The sequence below is a fragment of the Chinchilla lanigera genome, unplaced genomic scaffold (genome assembly GCF_000276665.1).
Source record: "Chinchilla lanigera isolate Chin_1 unplaced genomic scaffold, ChiLan1.0 scaffold00075, whole genome shotgun sequence".
Classification (NCBI taxonomy): domain Eukaryota; kingdom Metazoa; phylum Chordata; class Mammalia; order Rodentia; family Chinchillidae; genus Chinchilla; species Chinchilla lanigera.
Genome location: NW_004955476.1, coordinates 11,309,372 through 11,330,485, shown reverse-complemented (window position 1 = coordinate 11,330,485; position 21,114 = coordinate 11,309,372). Strand labels below are relative to the sequence as shown.

The 21,114-nt window shown below is 52.7% G+C and overlaps 3 protein-coding genes across 3 annotated transcripts in view; 2 read left to right on the top strand and 1 right to left on the bottom strand.

The window, feature by feature from the left end:
* Pidd1 (p53-induced death domain protein 1) overlaps positions 1-4,609 on the bottom strand; it is a 5,571-nt gene extending 962 nt beyond the window's left edge. The window contains exons 1-15 of the mRNA XM_013502998.1: positions 4,536-4,609; positions 4,274-4,370; positions 3,554-3,935; positions 2,726-3,139; positions 2,313-2,522; positions 2,168-2,222; positions 1,837-2,038; positions 1,625-1,750; positions 1,325-1,504; positions 1,101-1,248; positions 856-991; positions 635-785; positions 431-554; positions 238-356; positions 53-165 (exon numbers count right to left, since the gene is read on the bottom strand). Coding sequence (XP_013358452.1) covers positions 53-165; positions 238-356; positions 431-554; positions 635-785; positions 856-991; positions 1,101-1,248; positions 1,325-1,504; positions 1,625-1,750; positions 1,837-2,038; positions 2,168-2,222; positions 2,313-2,522; positions 2,726-3,139; positions 3,554-3,860 — 2,285 coding nt within the window. The 5' untranslated portion in view covers positions 3,861-3,935; positions 4,274-4,370; positions 4,536-4,609. The remainder of the gene's footprint in view (positions 1-52; positions 166-237; positions 357-430; positions 555-634; positions 786-855; positions 992-1,100; positions 1,249-1,324; positions 1,505-1,624; positions 1,751-1,836; positions 2,039-2,167; positions 2,223-2,312; positions 2,523-2,725; positions 3,140-3,553; positions 3,936-4,273; positions 4,371-4,535) is intronic.
* An 11,542-nt stretch (positions 4,610-16,151) lies between these two features.
* On the top strand, positions 16,152-18,435 carry Rplp2 (ribosomal protein, large, P2). Its single transcript, XM_005401811.2, has 5 exons — positions 16,152-16,259; positions 16,418-16,541; positions 17,228-17,276; positions 18,105-18,203; positions 18,317-18,435. The coding sequence occupies exons 2-5, from the start codon at positions 16,419-16,421 to the stop codon at positions 18,391-18,393; spliced, it is 348 nt and encodes a 115-aa protein (XP_005401868.1). The 5' UTR covers positions 16,152-16,259; position 16,418; the 3' UTR covers positions 18,394-18,435.
* A 2,295-nt stretch (positions 18,436-20,730) lies between these two features.
* The window catches only part of Pnpla2 (patatin-like phospholipase domain containing 2), a gene marked incomplete in the record, with an annotated part of 5,096 nt that continues 4,712 nt past the window's right edge, over positions 20,731-21,114 (top strand). Inside the window, 1 exon segment of the mRNA XM_005401809.2 lies at positions 20,731-20,825.

Here is a 21,114-nt window from a genome sequence, read left to right as displayed (position 1 = left end):
TCCCTGGGAACCCCTGGGGCTCTGGCCTTCCCCGCCTGCAGCTTGGCGCACCGGCAGCTTGATGGGCAGGGTGGCCATCCACAGGGCATCTGCCCCCTTCCTCTGCCGTGCAGCCTCAGCCTCTTGAGGCACCTCTTCGGGCACTGAGCCACGGTAGAAGGACACCTGACGAGGACAGGGCGTTCAGGGCTCTGGCCTCTCCCCAGGCAGCTGAGGGGGCCCCACCCCACTGCCCACCTGGCCTCGCACAGCCTGAGCCTCCCGGTCCAGGGAGGTGGTGATGTACACCTCCTTCACATTTTTCAGGTGTGAGTAGAAGACAAAGCAGACCCGGCCCTCCACACAGTCCGGGCGGTCTGGGGGTGGGAAACAGCTCAGTGGGGACAGTAGAAAGGGTACACCCAGGTTCTCCCAGGACAGGGTGGCCTACCGGCGTCCACTTCAATCCCCCGCTCAAAGGCAGCAAAGAACTTCTCGCCCTCAAACATCTCCACGGTGTCAGAGGGCTCAGGACCACGGTAGCGCTCCAGCAGCCGTCGCAGGGTGGCATCGACCTGCCGACACCACACCATTGGGAGCCAGAGCCCTGGACCCCTCGCCTTCAGGTCACCCACTCCAGTTCCCAGGCCCCCACCTTGTTCCGGGGCAGGCACTGCAGGAGCACCTGCTCAGGGTCCCGGCGGCGCTGCAGAGCGATGAGATTGACCTGGTGAAGCCGAAGCCGCTCCCAAGCCTTGCGCGCCAGGCCCTCCACGCAGGTCTTGGTGGTGTACCACAGCCAATACCTGGGACAGCAGGGTGAGATGTGGCTGGACAGGCAAGAGGGGGCATTAGGGAGGGAGGAGGGGCACTGACCAGGAGAAATGTGTGACCTGGAAGCGCGCATACAGGTGGGTAAGCTCCAAAGCCACCTGGCCTGTGATGTCATCCCAGGTGGCTGCAGGAGGGGCCCGGTACAGCAGGTGCAGACGGGAACGGTCCAGACTAAAGCCTGGACAGGAGAGGCAGCAGGCTGAGGCCCTGGCCAAGGCTCCCCTTCTAAGCATCGTTCTCTCCACCCCCTGGCCACAGGTCCCTAGATGCAGCTGCCAACCTCTCACCTGTGACACCAGGGGGTAGGGGCAGCTGCACAGTGACTGAGGAGAGGAAGCCAGCAGGGCCGTGCTGTGTGAGGCAAAGCAGGGGGCTGACAGCAGCCTCTGGCTCCCCCAGGAGGGCCCGCAGCTCCCGACTGGCCATGCGTACCACCTGTAGAACAGGACAGGACCCTCAGTACCCGCTGAGCACAGGGCCACCTGCCACCCTGGGCACTGCCCCAATGTACCTGCATGGAGACATGACAAGGCTCCTCGGTGGCCCCTGGAGGGAAGATGACCTTGACCTCAGGATGACCTGAGGAGCACAGCAGTGTCCCCTCTGGTGGCACTAGGCAGGCATTGGACACAGGGCGTAAGACCACAAGGAACCAGGAGAAGTGGGACACCTGGCAGCGAGCCCAGAGCCGCTGGGTGACAAAGGGGGCAGGGGCAGAGAGAAACAGAGTCAGGGTAATGCTTATGAGCCAGCAGACGGGGTGAGGCGGCCGCTCTCTGCACCTCTGCCCACAGGCCCAGGCAGCCCTCACCTTTGGGGCCTCTTCCTCCAGATGGGTCTCCAGGTCCCTCCAGCTGTCCTCACTCCGTGTCCTGACCACCACCTCATGGCAACGACGGGCCCGTGGCGGGACAAAGAGCAGCCACAGACTCACATCCTGAGTCCGGATGATGGCAGTGTGAGGACTGGGGGCCGGCCTGGGGGCTCTGCTCCCAACCCCCCACCTCCCCTCCCCCACCATGCCTGCTGGAAGGCCACACCATGGGGCCACAACTCCAGGACACCGCTGAGCAGAGAGTCATGAGGACCCAGGGAGACAAGGCTTGGCTCCGGCAGCCACAGTCGGTAATGGACGGTGACAGCGGCCTTGGTGGCCCCAGCTGGGAACCGAAGGCGGACACCACAGGCCAGAGTCACAGAGCAGCCTTGTGGGGTGACGGAAAAGCTGTAAAGGAAGGGTTGGTGAGGTCAGACACAGGAGGGCTGGGTGCTGAAGCCACAAGACCCCTGAAGCATGGGGAAGATGTCCGGTATGGCCAGGTAACAGGATGGCTGTCCCCTCCCCACCCTGTACCTGTCCACATCTGAAGTCAGGAACAGAGTGGGCATCTCCAGATCTTGGGGTATCTCTGTGAAGAAGGGAGACTAGCCCTCAGGATGCTGAAGGTGCCCATGTCCTCTCCATGGCCTGGCCTGGCCCTCCCCCACACCAAGCCTACCTGGGGAACTTGGAGGGTCTGGTGAGGCCTCGCCCAGGGGGTTCCCCTGCAGACGCACACAGGGGGTGTCCAGTAGCTCAGGGGGTAGGTTCCGGAGCTGGTTGTCCCTCAGATCCAGCCGTGTGAGCCGTGGGAGGTGGGCCAAGCCGGCAGGCACTGAGGTCAGGAGGTTGCTGTGCAGAACAAGGACCTGCAGGGACTGCAGCCCCGCTGCAAGCAAGCACAGGCTTAGGGTCAACGAGGACCACTCAGGGCCTCCAAGGAAAGACAAAGCTGCACAGGAGGCCCCGGAGCCCCAGGGAGGCAGGAAGGCAGCAAGGAGGCAGCCAGGGAAGGGGGAATGCTCATTTGTGGTGAGCCAAGGTGCAGGGGCCCAGGTCAGGGTGCTGGCCTAGGCCACGGTTGCTGCTCACCGAGGGAAGCTGGGAGGCTCCGCAGCCGGTTGGAGGCCAGATTGAGCTCACTCAGATTGCTCAGGCCACCAATCTCTGGGGGCAGAGTGTCCAGAAGGTTCTCGGAGAGGTCAAGGCGCTGCAGGGTAGCCAGGGCTCCCAGTGCAGTGGGCAGCCTCTGCAGGCGGTTGTGTGTCACAGCAAGGAAGGTGAGAGTGGACAGCAATCCCACGGCCTCAGGCAGCTCCAACAGGCGGTTATAAGACAGAAGAAGGGTGCCCAGGCCACGCAGCTGCGGGACACAGGCTGGCAGTGTCTCCAGGCTGTTGAAGCTCAGGTCCAGGTGGGCCAGACAAGCCAGGCCACTCAGGCCAGCGGGCAGCGTGGTCAGGGTGCCCTGGAGGCAGGCACCCAGGGCACCCCGGCTTTGCCCTCCTGGAAGTGGGGGAGGCAGATGTGATCAGACTCTAGGTCCTAGCTGTGCCCTGTAGTCAGATAAACCCACTGTCAAGGCAAAGACCTCGCTCTCAGCCCAGCCCAATGAGACAGAGACACGGGAGGGACAAAGATACTGAGAGGCAGACGGAAGAAGGGATGGAGACCACCAGTTCCTGCCGGCTGACTGCATCACCTGTCACTGCCCTAAGAGCAAACGGGGTCTATGAAGAACTGCACTGGGCATCTTCAGGGTTTGGGAGCCTAGGGGGCCAGGGGTGGGCCAGGGATTCATATCTGGGGAGCAGGGAGAGAGGACAGAGACAGGGTGGGGCCGGTGTTGCCTTTGAGAACCAAGAAGCAGAGGTGGAAGAGACAGGCAGAGACGAGGACAGCAGGCACAAGGGCGCTCACCTTTGAGGACCAGAGAGCGGAGGCGCAGCTGGTTCCAGGGCACCTGGGCCAGGGTGGTCTCCAGCAGCCCAGGGTTCTCGTGGGTGCTCAGCTGCAAGAACTCCACCTGCAGCAGCGGTGAGGGCTGCTGGGCACACAGGTGCAGCAGCCGGTGGCAGCCCCCAGGGTACAGGTCCAAGTTCAGCCAATTCCCAGCCAAGACAGGAGGAGCCCCAGGCTCTGCATCTGTAGGCTCCACCGCAAGTCTTTCTGTGTCTTCTGCAGCAGCCTCTTCCTCTGCCTCCAGCCCCTCCGCCACCGCAGCCATCGCGCCCCGACGGTCCTCCAGGGGCAGGCATGTCCCAGCTTGCCAGGCAAGCCTGCTCAGGCAGGGCCCAGGACACTGCAGAGGCAAGCAGAGTGGGCAGGCGTGGGGGCTGGGCCCCTCCTCCCCACAGGGTACAGCGGCCCAGGCTGGAGCAGTGGCCCTGGGTCCCACCCATCTGACCCAGAGTACAGGGCCTGGGCGGTGAGAATGGGGAGCCCCTGTGGTCACTGCAGTCCTGGGAGCTGTACCTCTGCTGGAAGAGAGGCAGGGAGCAGGAATCTCGTGGCGGGGATGGGGACAAGACAGGGAGACCCTGTACAAGATAGCAGCTGCGTAGCCTTGCTCGCAGGGGGACAGGTGTGGGCCTTACTTGTCCTAATTTTGGAATTCAGCCAAGTGACCCCTAGACCTACCGGGTCATCCGGCTCCCCCAGCTCCGATCTGGGGATGGGAACTCGGCTTCAGCCTTCACACTCCTCAGCTTTGGGAAAGCCCAGGACCTCATCTATTCTGGGAGTGAAAAGGAGAGCAGTGGGGGCGAGGGGCCACAGGACCCCACTACGCCGCCTAGCACGCGCTCCCGCCGCCGCTTTCACGTCACACCTCGGTCCGCCCGGGAGCGAGGGCAGCGCACACTTAGGGCTCGGCGGGCGTGGGGCCGATCTTCCCCAGTACCTGCGGTCCCGGGTGTCTGAGCAGCGCGCGCGAGGAGCCGGGTTCCCGCCGGCGCGCTTCCGGGCGGGCAGGGGTCGGCCCCGCCTCTCCAGGCCCCGCCGCTTGCCTCAAGCCCCGCCCCTCACCGCCACGCCCCCGCGGCCGGGGCAGCTGCTCGGTGTCCCGCCCCGGCCGGGAGTGCGCGCTTTGCACCTCGCCTCGCTCCCCTGAAGGCCAACAGGGCTAGGAAACCCGCACTGCTGGAGCTGCGCTGTGCGAGACCCTCTAGGGCTGCGTGGTCCGGTCCTAGATGGGGTACCTGGGCAGGGCACCACAACCACCCCTGCTAGAGGCCAGCCCCAAAGGCCTCCTCTCTTGTGAAGCCTCGGGTCTTCCTTAGACCTGCAGGCTCAGCTCAGACGACCCTCCTACTGCCGTCGCTTCCGTCCCTGACTCCTCTCGAAAACGGGAGGAAAGAAGGAGGCTCTGAGAAATGAGATTTTGCCCAAGGCGCTGTAGCTGTTCTGTTCCAAAGCCAGCACTTACCAGGCTTCCAACTAGATCTCTGCCTCCCCACTGACTCGCACCCCCATTTGAGGACCGAGCTGTGCCTCTATTCCAAATGTCATCCACCGGCAGAGCTGGCCGGATGTGAGCAGACACTGTTTCCTCCTGCCAGTTCTCCGAATTACATGGATCAGTTCCTCCATCTGCAAGGCATCTCTGCTTATGTTCTTCCCGGCCCCTGCCTCTTAGTTTCCACAAAGCTGCCACAGAGATTTTTTTTCGTTTTCTTTTCTTTTCATTCTTTTTTAATTTTTTATTTTTATTTTATTTAATTTTATTTTTTTGAGACAGGGTCTTGCTATGTAGTGTAGGCTGGCCTTGAACTCGCTTATGTAGCCCAGGCTGGCCTAGAACTCACAGTGATCCTCCTGCCTCAGCCTCTCGAGTGCTGGGATGACAGGCGTGTGCCGCCATGCTCAGCCGTCAGAAGGATATTTTTAAAAACTCATCACAGCCAGTGTGGTGGCCCATGCCTGTCATCCTAGCACTCGGGAGGCTGAGATAGGAGGATCGCTGTGAGTCTGAGGCCAGCCTGGGCTACATAGTGAGTTCAAGCTCAGTCCACATTACATAGCAAGGCCCTGTCTTAAAAACATTTTTAAAAAGGGCAACCTACTCAGGATCCCTGCTGTCTCTCAGATAGAAGATTTCTTTCCCCCAATAAATATTTCCTACTCTTAAAACAAACAAACAAAAAAATCACAGTCAGGGTGTGGTGGTATAGGCAGGTAGACATTAACAGGCTTGAGGGACAGAGAGGTTTCGAAAATAGCATGCACTGAGCTAAGTATGGTGGTGCACACCTGTAATCCCAGCACTTGAGAGGCTGAGGCAGGAGGATTGCATCAAGTTGGAGGCCAACCTGGGCTACACAGTGAGTTCAAGGCCAGCCTGAACTACATAGTGATTATCCTGTCTCAAAAAAGATCAAAACAAAACAAAAAAACAACAAAAAAACAAAATAGCGTGCATTGGTAATTACTTACAGAAGGACTCCAGTGATAATACACATATAATCATTTGTTAGGCCTCAGACTAAAGCAAGCCCACAGAGCACAGTGACATCTTAAGGTCACTCACAGTGCAGTCCTGATAGCTGGCCACCTGCCACTTAGCTCCGGAACAAGGCACATGGCATTCCTGGCTGCCACAGCCTACAGCTCAGTGATATCAGCAAAGGAAATATTCTTTAAAGACCCTTCTGCCTTGGCCCGGGATGCTGACCCCATTTAAATTAAGAACTTATCTTTCTCAAACTCTCTTTCACACATTTCTTATAGGATTGAAGCCCTGAGGAAACACCATTTAAGAAGGCCAAGAAGGCATTTTCAATTCCTAAGCAACTTCTAAGTGAAGTAGTGAAAAGCATCAAAATAACCCCAGTCCCCTGGACCCCAAGAGTAACTCTAAAAATGGGTGGGTAAAAATGCATCCAAATTTCCAAACTTGGGAGCAGAACAGTGTTCAGGGCAATGGCCACCCCACTGCTTGAAGGTGTGACTCCATCCAGATGCATTTTAGAATGAATTCTACCTAGACCTCTGCAAGGCCTGTGTGTCTTCACTGAATTCTTTCATCTAGTGCACAAAGAACCAAGGTCCTAGAAAACGAGGGTCCAGTTCCTCACCCTATCAGGACCTGACTTCCAGGTAACAGTGGCACAGCCCTGTAATCCCAGCATTCTGGGAGGCTGAGGCACACCAAGTTTGAGCCCTGTCTAAATAGTTTAGTGACTTAGACAGACCCTGCGTCAACATGAAATTTAAAAGAGGTTAGGAACCAGGTATGGTACCACAGCCTGTAATTCCAGCACTTGGGAGGCTGAGGCAGGAGGATTGCTGTGAGTTGAAGGCCAGCGTGGGCTACGTAGTGAGTTCAAAGCTATCCTGAACTGCATAGCAAGACCCTATCTCAAAAAACAAAACAACTGGAATTATACTTTGAGAGAGGAAAAATGGTCAGAATTACCTTAGGTTCAGACTTTCTTTGCATAAATACTCTTTACTTGTGTTGTAAACATAAATGTGAGCCACAGGAAAACCAGATACCTCAGGCTCTTAAGCCACAACTGCATGCATCTACTATTAGTGAGCCTGAGGTTCCCCTCCCCTGCACTGCGAATCCTACAGGCAAGGTTTCTAAGCCAGCCTTAATGGAAGCCTCTACTGGTCTATATCCATCCCTATCTGATTGTCTTCAAGCTCCAAGGATGGTGTCCCTTACAAGAGATAAATGGAGAATACGGCACTACTCGTGTCCATCGGTCCTTTTCTCTCAGTGACCTCAAATAGGTCAAACAAGATCTGAGAAAATTTTCAGGTAACCTTGATAAGTATACTGAGGTCCTTAGGGGACTTACTCAGACCTATGAACTAGACTGGAAAAATATAACATTATTCTTAAATCAAACATTGACTTCTAAGGAGACACAAGCAGTATTACAAGTTGCTATGGCAGGGCAGAAGACAGGCAGCCGGGGACAGCCAGTTCCTACTGGACCCCAAGCAGCAGGAGATTGGAATAGGAAACACCTTCAGATATGTATTCTTAAAGGCCTAAGAATGATGAGAACTAAGCCCTTCAATTATTTATTTAATTTTAAAATTATATTTGCTTGGTACATTTTAGATATACATAACTATTGCATTCATCATGGAGAATTTGTACCTGTACATGATATAACTTATTTTTTTTGTTGCGAGTTTGAGGCCAGCTTGGTCTACAAAGTGAGCTCAAGGCCAGCCTGAACTGCATAGTAAGACTCTGTCTCAAAAAGACAAAAAAAAAAAAAAAAAAAAAAAAGGAGGAACTGTGATAAAAACCATCCAAGACCCGGGCGTGGTGCACACCTGTAATCCTAGCACTGGGGAGGCTGAGACAGGAGGATCATTGTGAGTTTGAGGCCAGCCTGGTCTACAAAGTGAGCTCAAGGCCAGCCTGAACTGCATAGTGAGACCCTGTTTCAAAAAGACAAAAAAAAAATCCAAGAGGCTCCCTGAGCCATGCCCTGATTGCAAAGGTCCCCCTGAGATGGAGGTCCCAGGAATCAGACCCATCTTACCATCAGGTCCAGCAAGACTGAAGGACCCTGGGGCACTCTCTGCCTGCTCCCTCTGGCCAGACTGTCATCTCTATGGAGGAGCCTGGGGTAATCATGACTATAGAGGGAAAAGAAACCACCTATTGCTGGACACTGGCCCATGTCTCCCAGGCCTTCTTTTCCACCTTAGCCTTTCAGCTGTCATACTTCAGTAAAAGGAGTCACTTGAGAGGAGTTATTATTTCTTACAACCCTTAGGTTACAACCGGGGTGGCTTCCTCTTCTCCCGTTCCTTTTTGTGTTGTTATTATTGTTGTTTAGAGGGTCTCACTATGCAGTTCAGGATGGCCTCGAGCTCACTTTGTAGCCTAGGTTGGTCCTGAACTTGCAATGATACTCCTGCCTCAGCCTCCCAAGTGCTGGGATTACAGGCGTGTGCCACCACACTCCGCCTGACCATTACTTTTCAATTATGCCTGAAAGTCCAGTTCCCCTTCTGGGGAGAGATACCTTGTTTAAACACTGTAATATACATGCATACAGGTCAGCTATGCTGCCTCCCCCTTGTGGAGACAGAGATAAATCCTATAGCGTGGGCACCTAAAGGTAGAATAGGAGCAGGAAGAGCTGCTCCAGTGCAGATACATCTCCAACATCCTACTACTTTTCCTCACCAGAGACAACAGCCTCCAAGGCCTGAAGTTAAAAGAAGATGATTGCTTATAATTGACAATGTAAGGGTCCACTGTATCCTTACACTCTAGAACAGCTGCTGCAACACTCCAATCTTGGGAGTTCAAAAACCCAGTAGAGAGTAGAGGTTAATACAGGACCTAGGGGCTGGGGATTTAGCTCAGCTGCAAAGCACCTGCCTGGCAAGCGCAAGATCATGAGTTCGGTTCCCAGTACGGGAGAAAAACCAAAAAAAAAAAAAAAAAAAAAAAAAAAAAAAATACAGGACCTAGGTTGGTAAAGGAGGTGACAGTGCCAACCCACCTGGTGGTACCTAACCCATACACTCTCCCAGAAGATGCCGCTTGCTTTTCACCATTACATGTAGAAGACCTTCTTTTATATTTCTTTACATACAGATTCCCGGTTTCTTTTTGTCCTTAAGAATCCTCATGACCAGGTCTCTCACCTGACATGGACTGTGTTTCCTCAAGGCTTCAGCCACAGCCCTTTTTGGACAAGTGCTTTCCCACGGCTTGGCATGTTTTACATTTTCCGAAGTCACAGTCCTGCAATATGTAGATGATAACTGAAGGACCAGTGATAAGGGTCCTTCAGTTTTGCTGGACCAGATGGTAAAATGGGTCTGATCCCTGGGACCTCCATCTCAGGGGGACCTTTGCAATCAGGGCATGGCTCAGGAGGCCTCTCGGATTTTTTTTTTTTTTTTTTTGGTCTTTTTGAGACAGGGTCTCACTATGTAGTTCAGGCTGGCCTTGAGCTCACTTTGTAGCCCAGGCTGGTCTCAAACTCGCAATGATCCTCCTGCCTCAGCCTCCCCAGTGCTAGGATTACAGGTGTGCACCACGCTCTTCCCCTTAGAAGAGCTCTTTAGCCAAGGGCGACCATGTTCTGCTGAATTTTCTAGCAGACAGAGGTTATAAGGTCTCCAGGTCTAAGCTACAACTTTCCAGCCTTGAGGTAAAATACTTGGGCCTTATCATATCTAAGGGAACTCAAAGGCTTGGGGAAGAAAAAAATTAAACCAACACTTTCCTTTCTGCAGTCCAAGACTGTAAAACAGCTAAGAGGATTTCTAGGAATTACAGGCCTTTGTCGCTTTGGATAGCAGGTATGATGAGATCACATGACCCCCCATCAGCTTAGAAAGGAAGCCCAAAAGGCAGATACTCATGTTCTGACCTGGCACCCAAACTGCATTTGAGAAGATTAAACAAGTGCTTCTAAACAAGTGCCCCAGTATTGAGCCTACTGAAAGGATACAGTTTCCATTTATATGTTGATGGAAGCCGGGCATGGCTTTGGGAGTGTTAGTGCGAGATCCGGACCTGCTCAACAGCCTGGAGGGTATGTGAGTCATAACTCAGACACTGTAGCAAAGAGATGGCCTGCCCGCCTTCGAGCTCTGGCTGCTGTAGCTCTCCCAGTACCGGAGGCATCTAAGCTGACTTTAGGCAAAGATCTCACTGTATATACACCTCACTACGTGGCAGGACTTCTTTCTCCCAAAAGGAGCTTATGGCTATCAGACAACTAACTTCTTAAATACTAGGCTCAACTTCTAGAAAGACCAGCCATTCAAAGGAAGACATGTTCCTCCTTAAACACTGCCCCCTTTCTACCAAAGACAGAGGAAATTGAGGCTAAAAGACATGATGGCAAACAGATAATTCTCCACACATACATAGCTAGGGAAGACTTGACAGACACACCCCTCACTGACTGATTCCACCCTTTTGTTCCCTTACGAAGATGGGCTAAGGCAGGGTGTGCAGTAGTGACGCTACACCAGACACCTGAAAGTTCCTCACTTGTTCCTGGGACAAGTGCCCAGCTTGCAGAACTCATAGCTCTGACCAGGGCTTTACAACTCAATAAAGGACAAAAAAAAAAAAAATCAACATTTATACTGATTCAAAGTATGCTTTCTTAGTGTGTGCATGCCCACACAACCATATAGAAGGAAAGAAATTATCTGACAGCCAATGGGTCCCCCATAAAGTACCCTAAGGGGGCAGGTGAACTCTTAGCCTTTGTCTATATAGTCTCCAAAATGGCAGCAATTCACTGTGGAGGGAACCCAAAAGGAGCTGACAAAATATCCAAAGGTAATCAACTGGCTGATGCAGCTTCAACAAATGAGGGGCTTGAAGGGCCCCATTCAGGCCTCCCTGATCTGGGAAGGCTCCCTTGATCTCAAGGGAGACCCAAATAGTCTCAATGAGAAATCAAATGGCACATGCCTTTAATCCCAGCACTTGGGAGGCTGGGGCAGGAGGACGATCACTGTGGGTTTGAGGCCAGCCTGGGCTACAAAGTGAATTCAAAACCAGCCTGGATTACACAGCGAGACCTTGCCTCAAAAAGATAAACAAACAAAAAATCAAATGGTCTCTCTTCCATGGGTATCAGTTTCTTCCATCAGGATGGTTACAATCAGATGATGGTAAACTGTCCCTTCCTGGTTCTAGTCAATCAAAAATTACTAAGTCTTTACATAACCATTTACTTGGAGAGAGACAAGACCTACCAAATGGGCTCAAAGTTTTGTTTTGTTTTGTTTTGTTTTGTTTTGTTTTCTTGAGACGGGGTCTTGCTACGGAGTTCAGCCAGGCCTTGATGGCCTTGGCAATTTTCCTGCCTTAGCCTGCCAAGTGCTGGGATGACAGGCATGTGCCACCATGTCTGCTTCAAAGTTATTCACAAAAACAAATGTTCTCACACAATACAACAGATAGTTAGGACATGTGAGCTCTTAAAAAAAAACAAAACAAAACACAACAATCCTCTTAACCAGACCATAGCCCCCCCAGGTACATAGAGACATGGCAAATACCCTAGAAAAGACTGACAGCTCAGGGGCTGGGGATTTATTTCAGTGGCACAGTGCCTGCCTGGCAAGCGCAAGGTCATGAGTTTGATTCCTGGTACCAGAAGAAAAACAAAAATAAACAAACAAAGATTGACAGCTCACCTTTATTCCTACACCAAAGAGTAAGGGCCTCTGATACCTACTGGTCTGGGTAGATACTGTCACAAACTGGATTGAGGACTTTCTTTGTAGAGCAAAAAATGCACAAGAGGTGGTAAAGGTTTTGGTTTCAGAAATCATGCCCAGATTTGAACTTATTTTGGGCTTACAGAGTGATAATGGGCCTTCTTTTAAAGCAAGAGTCACACAGGGTCTCTCAGGCTCTAGAATTCTCTATCATTATACATAGAGGCCACAGTCACTGAAAAAGGTTAAAAAACATGAAACCTTAAAAAGACATCTTCACAAAGTGGCTCTGGAAACCCACCTACCACGGCCTCACTTACTAACTTTAGTTCTTTTTTTTGGTACCAGGAATCAAACTCAGGGCCTTGGGCTTGCCAGGGAGGCTCTGTGCCACTGAGCTACATCCCCAGCCCTACCTTTAGTTCTAATCAAAGTAAAAAATATACCTCAAATCCTAGGCCTCAATCCATTTAAAATGCCATAGGATGCTCTTTTCTCACAGACGATTTTCTCTTTGATAGAGAAACAGATGCCTTACTAAAAGATGTCACCTCTCTGGCTAAATTCCAGTAGACTTTTCAATAGCTAGCAGAAGCTCAGCCCAAAGAAAGGAGAAATTCCACATTTCACCCTGGAGACAGTACCGGTAAAGTCCCCTCCCTCATCATCCCTTCCCTAGGACCAACTTGGGAAAAGCCGTACACCATGACCCTGTCAAGTCCATCAGCTGCCAAAGTAGCAGGCCTGGATCCCTGGATACACCACACTGACTCAAGCCCTGGGAACCAGAGACTGTCATGAGCGTGGGCAACCACTGCAATACTCCTGTGAACCCACAGGAGACCTAAAAGTTCTTGTTTAAAAAGAAAGCAAAGTCTTCAGAAAAGGAATCTAAGATGTAACTTTTAGCCCTTTTACTAATGACTTTATCACTTATAGGAGCGTACAATTCCTTTGTAGTGTGCATATAGGAATACACTGAGTCGTTAAAGAAACATCCTGCTGGATATGTGGCCTGCCCTCCCTTCAGTACACTAAGACTTCCTTGGTGGGTATCTCCTGTTCAAGGAGATGATTAAAGTAAGATACAAAACTACATTGACGAGACACAAAGAAGTTCAGTGGTTTCTAGTTTAGCACACTGTTACAAAGTAACTGAGTGACCTATAAAGTACACCCTTAATGATCCTGGACATCATTTTTTTTTTTTTTTCTAAAAATGCCACTAAAGCCTTTCTACAGACTGATGAAACCTCTGTTAAGTAAGAGTGAGGCTCCTCTTACGAGAGGGCCGACAATCACAGGTATAAAGATGGCTACTTTCAGTTATGAGATAACTTTATGTCTATAAGAAAACTTAGTAAAAAGGCCCCCTTATGTTGAGAACAAAGAAATCTTATTCCCCTATTCTCATTGAGCTAACTCTACTAAATACTTGAGATGGACAGCCTCCCAGTGTATATACGCTATAACTTTACTGGTTGAGGACTGACTTATAATACAGTTTACCACTTTAACCACCCTGAAATTAGATGGGAAGCCCCGAGTGGAACTCACTGGTCCTGTGGAACCAATTTGCACTTCTGGGTACCCCCTTATAGGGAGATGCACACTGAGATTTGCCTGATTATAAGGCAAGAGTGTCAAAAATATCAACCAGAAAACATGAAAATAAAGCTTTGTAAATGGGGAGGGGAGGAGTGGTTGAAGAGCAGGTAGGGGGATGGGGGAAAAGTTATATCATGTACAGGTACAAATTTTCTATGATGAATGTGATCATTATGTATATCTAAAATATACCAATAAAATCTAATTGAAAAATTAGATTTTACCTACAAACTTACCTCACCTACAACCATCTGATGGTCTAAAAGTATGTTTCAGTTGGGGATATAGCTCAGTGGCACAAGTACCTGCCTAGCAAGGGCAAGGTCCTGAGTTCAATTCCTGGTACCAAAAAAAATTTTTTTTAAAGGAACTTAATAATTTTAGGTGGGCGTGGTGGCACACACCTGAATCCCAGCACTTGGGAAACTGAGGCAGGGGGATCGTTGCAAGTTCTCGACCAGCCTGGGCTACAAAGTGAGCTCAAGGCTGGCCTGAACTGCATAGGGAGACCCTGTCTCAAAAAGACAAAAAAATAAATAAAATAAAAAAGTGTGTTTCACTGGTATGCTCTTTTGGCTATTTTTATCCTTTCCCTAGGATTAGAGAACACCATGCCACATATGGAGGCCTTGGCTAACTATACTCAATGAGCCTTAACTCCACAACTGGTCTCATTCTCCTAAATAAAAAAGTAAAATTAATGAGGCAAGTCTGTCCTCCAAAATCGGATGGCATTAGATATTCTAAGAGCAGTACAAGGGGATACTTGTGCAATTGTAAAAGCTAAATGTATGTACACTGTATGCACATTCCTGATCCTTCTGCTAATATCTCAATGGCTGTTCAGGATATTAAATGACATGTTAATGCTGTATCAGATTTTAAAATTCCTTGGACCTTCTTCTTACCTCTTTGTAGTAGGCTATTACTTGCTCTTCGTGGTGGAAACATTTGCTGGTTATATTCATAAGTCTTGTTGATCTTATTATTATATATATATATATTTTTTTTTTGATACAGAATCTTGCAATGTAGCCCAAGCTGGCATTGAACTTGTAGCAATACTCCTGCCTCAGCCTCCTGAGTGCTGGGATTACAGTTATGCACCACCATACCCACCTGATATTATTTGGTCCATCGATACTTAACTGTTTCTTTGCCCTTGTCTTCTCCAGACTTGATGCTATATACCTACCCACGATGGGAACACCTGGAGTCTCCTGAGAACATTTAGTATCTGACTGCTCATTACAACTACAGCCCCTTTCAGCTAAAACGGTTATCGCCTCCTTATGGCAGGCGTACCTCTTCAGAAGGAGGAACATTATACACAGCTAAGTTAGGTAGAAATATTACAGGCAGTCAGACAGGGCTAGGCCCTCAAGAGAGTCAATACAGAGGATGAAAACGTATGACAACTGTGGCTGGAGACGCATCTGTTAGAGGCCTGGGCTCAAGATAAAGACAAAATGACCAGCCTTACATGCCTCCACAAGAAAGATAAACGGTAAAAACATCAGTTGCCCCGGTGGGTGCGTGGTAACCACTGATTCTCCCTCCCTGGAAAGGTCCTTGTTCTGGGCCTGGGGATTTAGCTCAGTGGCACAGCGCCTGCCTGGCAAGTGCAAGGTCGGGAATTTGATTCCCGGTACCGGAAAAAAACGAACAGGCAAAAACAACGGTCCTTTTTCTTTCCAGGTAACTTGCTATGCTACCCACTTCCCCATTAGATCAATATTACTTAAGTAGCTAAACTTAAAATTTTACTGGTGGATCATAGTTTTGTCGTGGGGTCCATGTAACCCATTTTCCTGGTTTCCTCCTGTCTCTCAGGAGCTGTATCTCTCCCCTCCTCAATAAATATTTCCTACTCTTAACCTTCGTTGCTCCTTAGAATTCATTCTTCGGTTTAGGGGAACGTAAACTCGGCGTATCTGCCACCTAGCAGGTTGAGAGTTGCATTTATTTCCTCTATATCAGTTGCACAACAGCATAAATTCTGCAAACACATGGGCAGGCCTGGTTTGTGAGTTATATGTGAGAACATCATGTAAATACTGAGGTCAGTTCTCGACCGATTGGACCAGCGTGGAGGCCTGTCACTCTGATCTCGCCATTCCCACGGTGCAGGGATAAACCGATCCTAGGTCACTGATGACGCCGCCCCCTCTGTGCCAGGGCTCCAAGGCTCCCTATTTCCCGGCCGAGCCGCTCTGGTTCACACGACAGGGTCCAGGGAGTCTGCCTCGAGTAGGGCTGCCCACTTCGCTGAGCCCCGCCAGATGATGCCACAGGTCTTTGCGGAAAGTTAGACCTCTGGCTGCCGCAGCCAGATACCCAGAGGCTGCAGGACCTCCTTCACCTAACCCCACGTGCGGCCCGCGAAAGCCGGCGGCCGCGCACTTCCGGCACGGTGCAACATGGGAGTCGTAGTTTGCCAGCAAGGACGCGTCTTCAGCGAGGTGGCCACCTTCTATGTTGGGAGTTGTGGCGTGCCAGCGAGCTAGTCGCTGAAGGGACCTGCAGTCCCCTTCAGGTCGACAAACCTGCCGCCCCATAGATTTCTGGGGACACTCGCTCCATGGTCAAACAGCACCCATTCTGAACGGCTTTCCACTTTTGCCGAGCAATTCTCGACTAGGTACAGTCAATGGCTTCTCTCCTGTTGTCATTGGCTGATCGCTCTATTACGTCACTTGTGCGCGCCCTCTCGCAGCGCCTCACACTCTCGGAGGCTTCTGGGTAACAGTTTATCCCCGCCCCCTGCGTCGGCCCTTTCCTTTCGCTGCCAGACGTCGCAGAGGTCGCACGCGTGTACCCTGTGTGCCGCCACCGTCGAGTGAGTACCCCGCTGGGCCCGGGCGCGGCGCGCGGGGTGCGCGGGAGCTCCGAGGGGCCTCCTGGGGCCGGGGCCTGGGGATCGAGCCCCACATGGCCTCTCCGGGTGGACTGGTCCCCGCGCTCACGCCGCCGTCGCGCCCTCTCGACCTCCCTTAGCATGCGCTACGTGGCCTCTTACTTACTGGCCGTCCTCGGAGGCAACTCCTCTCCCAGCGCCAAGGACATCAGGAAGATCCTGGACAGCGTGGGCATTGAGGCAGAAGATGATCGGCTTAATAAGGTAGCAGCCGCCCTGGGTCCCAAACCGCTGTGGGCGCGAATGTCTCACGCCAGTGGGTCCTGCTCATGTGACTCTGACGCGAGACTGAGGGAGGCCTGTGCCGGTCCGGGTAGCCACTGTGGGCTGGCAGGTTTAGTGCAGTGCAGACATGTAACTTAACATTCCCCAAAGCAAGATGGGCAAGGTGGTTCGCGCCTGTAATCCTAGCACCCTGGAAGGCTGAGGCAGAGCCCAGGTAGGAGCCCAACCTGGGTAATTTAATGAAGTAAGATCCTGGCTTAAAGTAAAATATTAAAAGGGCTGGGGTGTAGCTCAGCTAAAACCCTGGGATCAATGCCTGGTACTGCAAAATAATAAAAACAAAAAAGTTACGAAAGCAGTTTTATTCCCCAACTACTTTTTTGGTAGTGCTGGGGACCTAATCCAGGGCCTCGTGCGTTGGCCAAGTTTTAGCCAAAGGTAGTCTTAGTGGTACTTTATTTCATCCAGTAATTATGCACGTACCATAAGCAATAAGAGACCCTCTACCCTTTCTTATTGCCAAGTTGAAATCTTAGTAACTAGTATTCAGCCCCCAGTAACTCTAGTCAGAGAATCCCTGTGTGGCTGATGGTTATCAGGTTGTCCTGTACAGGTCAACCACTCTCCTCTGGTAACTGACTGCTGGCTGTGGTTGTCTACTTCAGGTCATCGGTGAACTGAATGGGAAAAACATTGAAGATGTAATCGCCCAGGGTGAGTTTATGTGGAAGGGTTTTTAGTTTTATGGTCCATTCTAATTCCTGCTGGTCAGGCTATGACCTGCCAGGTTTCGCTTGTGGACCACAGCACTCTAGAAGCTTGACCCGAAGGAATGAGCAAGGCCTCTTGTGGGCTCATGCTAGAGGCGCTTCTGGACACTTTTGTGAATGGGTGGTCAAGACTGCCCCGAACTCTTCCTCCACCTCCCAACTCTGGTCTCTGGGGCCTGGCTGTGCCTATCCCCTTGTCATTTTTGGAGCTTTGGGGCTTTTGTAAATAGTTCATTGAGAGCTTTCTGTGAGTGGGTTGGGAGCAGGTATGGGGGTGTCAGGGGTGACCAGAGGCTCCCGGCCCCTTTTCTGGGCAGATGGTGGCACCACCCTGGAGCTGGTAGGGCATGTTTGGACACTGATCTCTGCAGCATTTCTGCCCTTGTACATTTGACAGGAAAGGTCTGCTCATCAAACTGGACTATCAGTTCACTGCTGTGGACAGTGAGCTGATCACTAGGGCAGCAGACACCCTGCCCAGTTGTAAACATGTTTGTCGAACTTAGCTCTGAGTGGTTTGGCTGTGGCTTCATTTCTGGAAGCTAAGTTCTTGGATAGAAACGTTTGGTGGCTCCGGGTGGGGGCGGTTTTCCTACCTATGTATAGGGGGGAGTGGCCTCATGTCTTTGGAAGAACAGGGGATCCTGTGACAGTGCCCTGTGATGTGATCTGATTCGTTGAGCACGCTGCTGTGCCTGTTGAAACCAGCTTCCCTGGGTCTCCACCCCTGGCTGAGGACAGGCTTTACCCTCACCCCTGCTCTGCTCTGCAGGGATTGGCAAGCTTGCCAGTGTGCCGGCTGGTGGGGCTGTCGCCGTCTCTGCTGCCCCTGGTTCTGCAGCTCCTGCTGCGGGTTCTGCCCCTGCTGCAGGTGAGTGGAGGCTGGTGAGTGGGCAGGGGGCCAAGTCTCAGACTCTTGGGCTGGCACAGTGAGGTCTGGCTGGGCACTGGGCAGTACTCACCCTGCTCCTCTTGTCTCTACAGCAGAGGAGAAGAAAGAAGAGAAGAAGGAGGAGTCTGAGGAGTCTGATGATGACATGGGATTTGGCCTATTTGATTAAATTCCTTCCCCTCTGCCAATAAAGCCTTTTTATGTATCTTAAGCAGCCTGTGAGCACTTTGTGTCAGCTACGGGACACCTGCACTCCTGCTTCTATGCAGACTGGGCCAGGTGAGACTGTGGTTGAGTGAGGAGGAGCTGGACCTGCCTGGGCCACTTCCAGTGGGCCTTAAGCAGGGTACTAGGCCTAGGCCCAGAGCGAAGTCTTGAGCTTTGAGGAAGCAGCACACCGGCTTTGTTTGGAAATGTGAGCGGCAGAGGTTGACCCTGGGTCTGGGTGGTGTCCAGGGCTCTGCTCGGGTGCCAACTCGGGATGGAGTTGGCTGCCCCAGGATTCACAGGTGAAGGCACTGACTGAGCATACCTCCAGGTCTAGTGTCCCTTGTTTCCCTGGAGACAGACAACACTTCTCATCCTACTAGTGTGGAGGTGGCCTGTGGGCAGAGGGCCACGTGTTTATTGGCACTGGTTTCTAGGGTTGTCTTAGTTACTAAACTACCCGGTACCCAAAGTTAAAGGAAAGGAGGAAAGATTCAGCTCACAGTTTGTAGAGATTTCAGTTGTGGCTGGTTACATGGCAGAGGGGCAACAGTTCATGGCGGGGGAGGCAGGGGGCAACAAAAGAGGAGGCAAGCCTCTTTTGTGTCCCTTATAGTGTAGTCAGTCTACCAGGACTGGGGCGGTGCCCATCCAATCAGTACTGATCCAGCAATCACCCACCCTTAATCCGAGCATTATACTATGAATCGAATCAATCTAGATGTAGCCACCTCTGCAAAAAGCCCTATGACCTCATGAGGCTTTGGGAGGACATCTAGACACAAACTATGAGAGTGGTCTCCCCCTCAGGCCTGGCCTGGGATGTGGGGCTGAGGACAGACCAATTGAAGCCCTGCTGCTTGTGCTTCTCCCCATCCTCTGGCACTGAGTGGCTGTGGTACTCCCAGCCACCTGGGGCACTGCAGTGGGCAGGGCCTGCCTGGAGAAGTGAATTGTGTATCCACAGTGGGTAGAGCCCTGTACAGGCAGCAGTTGGCTTCACAGAAGGTCCTGAGGTGGGGAGGAGTCACAACTATGACGCTTTTTTACTTTTTCTGTGTGGTGCTGGGGCTAAAACCCAAGGCTGCACTAGTGTGCTGCACTAGTGTGCTGCAGAGGTACCTCCTACCTCTGGACTGTACTTCACATACGCTCTGGTTGTCTTTAGAGCCAGGGAGCAGGGTGAGAGTGAAACCCAGAGGGCTTGGAGGCTGATGGGTGGAAAAGAAAACATCAAGGTCTTGGTAGGGCCTTAGCACCAGGTGCAGTGTGTGCTTCGGGGAACTGGGAACACCTGACTGGGGAGCCCTAGGTTTCCAGGCACAGCTGAGTTCCAAGGCAGGCCCCAAAGGGCAGGCTGTACTGCCTTGGGTGCCATGGGCATGAGGAAGGGGCATGCCCAAGGACTTAGAAGGGTGTCCCCAGGGGTTCAGCCTGACATGGGTGGTGGGGTTTCCAGGAAGGCCCTGTCCTGTTCCGGCTCTGGCTGCTGGCTGCTGGCTCCTGACCCTCCCAAGGGCCTGAGGGGGTGTACCCAAAACAGCCTAGCCCTCTGTGGAAATAAGGACAGAGGTCCCTGCTCTGAGGCAGTGCTACCCCTCCAAGCCTGCCCTTGGAGCCAGTAGAGGGGAGCTCGAAGTCCGGCTTCCTGCTTAGTGGGCACGCCAGTGAGCGCTGGGGCCTCTCCCCACTGCCACACACTTGCAGCTGGCTGGGATCAGGCTGAGCCCTCAACCCAGCCCCACCCTTCCTGCTCCAGTGGGTTTGCCACCCCTGGCTGCCACCAAGGCATGTGGGGCTGCCAAACCTGTGGAAAAGAGGGGTCTTTCAGATCCAGTGGGTCCTAGCCTCCTGCTCTGCCCTTGCCTCAGCCCCGCCCTGCCTTTGCGCGTGCGCGTTGGCCTGGCTGACGCTGCTTCTGTGTACCTCTGCTCAGCTGTTCCCCCTCTCCAGGCCGCCCCTGATCCCGGGGGCCAATTTGGCCGGCCCCTTTCACTCCCAGTTCTGTACCGGCGGTGGGCCGGGGCAGGCAGACCTCAGGGCTCTGCTTCTTCCTGCACTCGGTCTCCCGAGTAGGAGGCTGCCGGAAGAGAGGCCGAGACAGGACGGGGCGATCACACAGCATGCCCGCAGCCCTGGCTTCAGCGGGCCCGAAGCTGAGGTCCCGGGAAGGGGGCCGCACCTCCCTCCCAACCCGGGCCCCGGGGTGGAGCGCGACTCGAGGGACGCTGACCCGGATTCCAGCCGCCCTGCAATCCCAGAAAAATGCGGAAGGGGGGTGACATCACGGGGAGTGCCCGCCTTCTGGTGAATTAGCAGGGGCGGAGCGGCCGGGCCGTCAGATCCGCCAACCCTGGCTGGAGTAGGGCCTTTCGGATCCCCAAGTGCGGCCCGGTAAGCGGCGGTAAGCGGCGGGGAAGAGGGGGCACGGACATCAGGGGCCGGTCCGCGGGAGGGTCGGTGGGCCCTGGGGCCCAGGCCCGCGGGGCTGAAGTTCTCGGGGTCCGGAGGCGGCTTTCGCGCGCGCCTGCGCGAGGGGAGCTCCTTACGCTCGGTGGGTGTCAGGCAGATGCGGACTCCAGGCGCGTCACTCTCGGTTCTCGGGGCCCTACAGAGCCTCGCGGGCGGGGCCGGCCAGGGCCTGCGCGGGCCGGCAGGTGGCAGCGCCCGGCAGGTGTCGGGC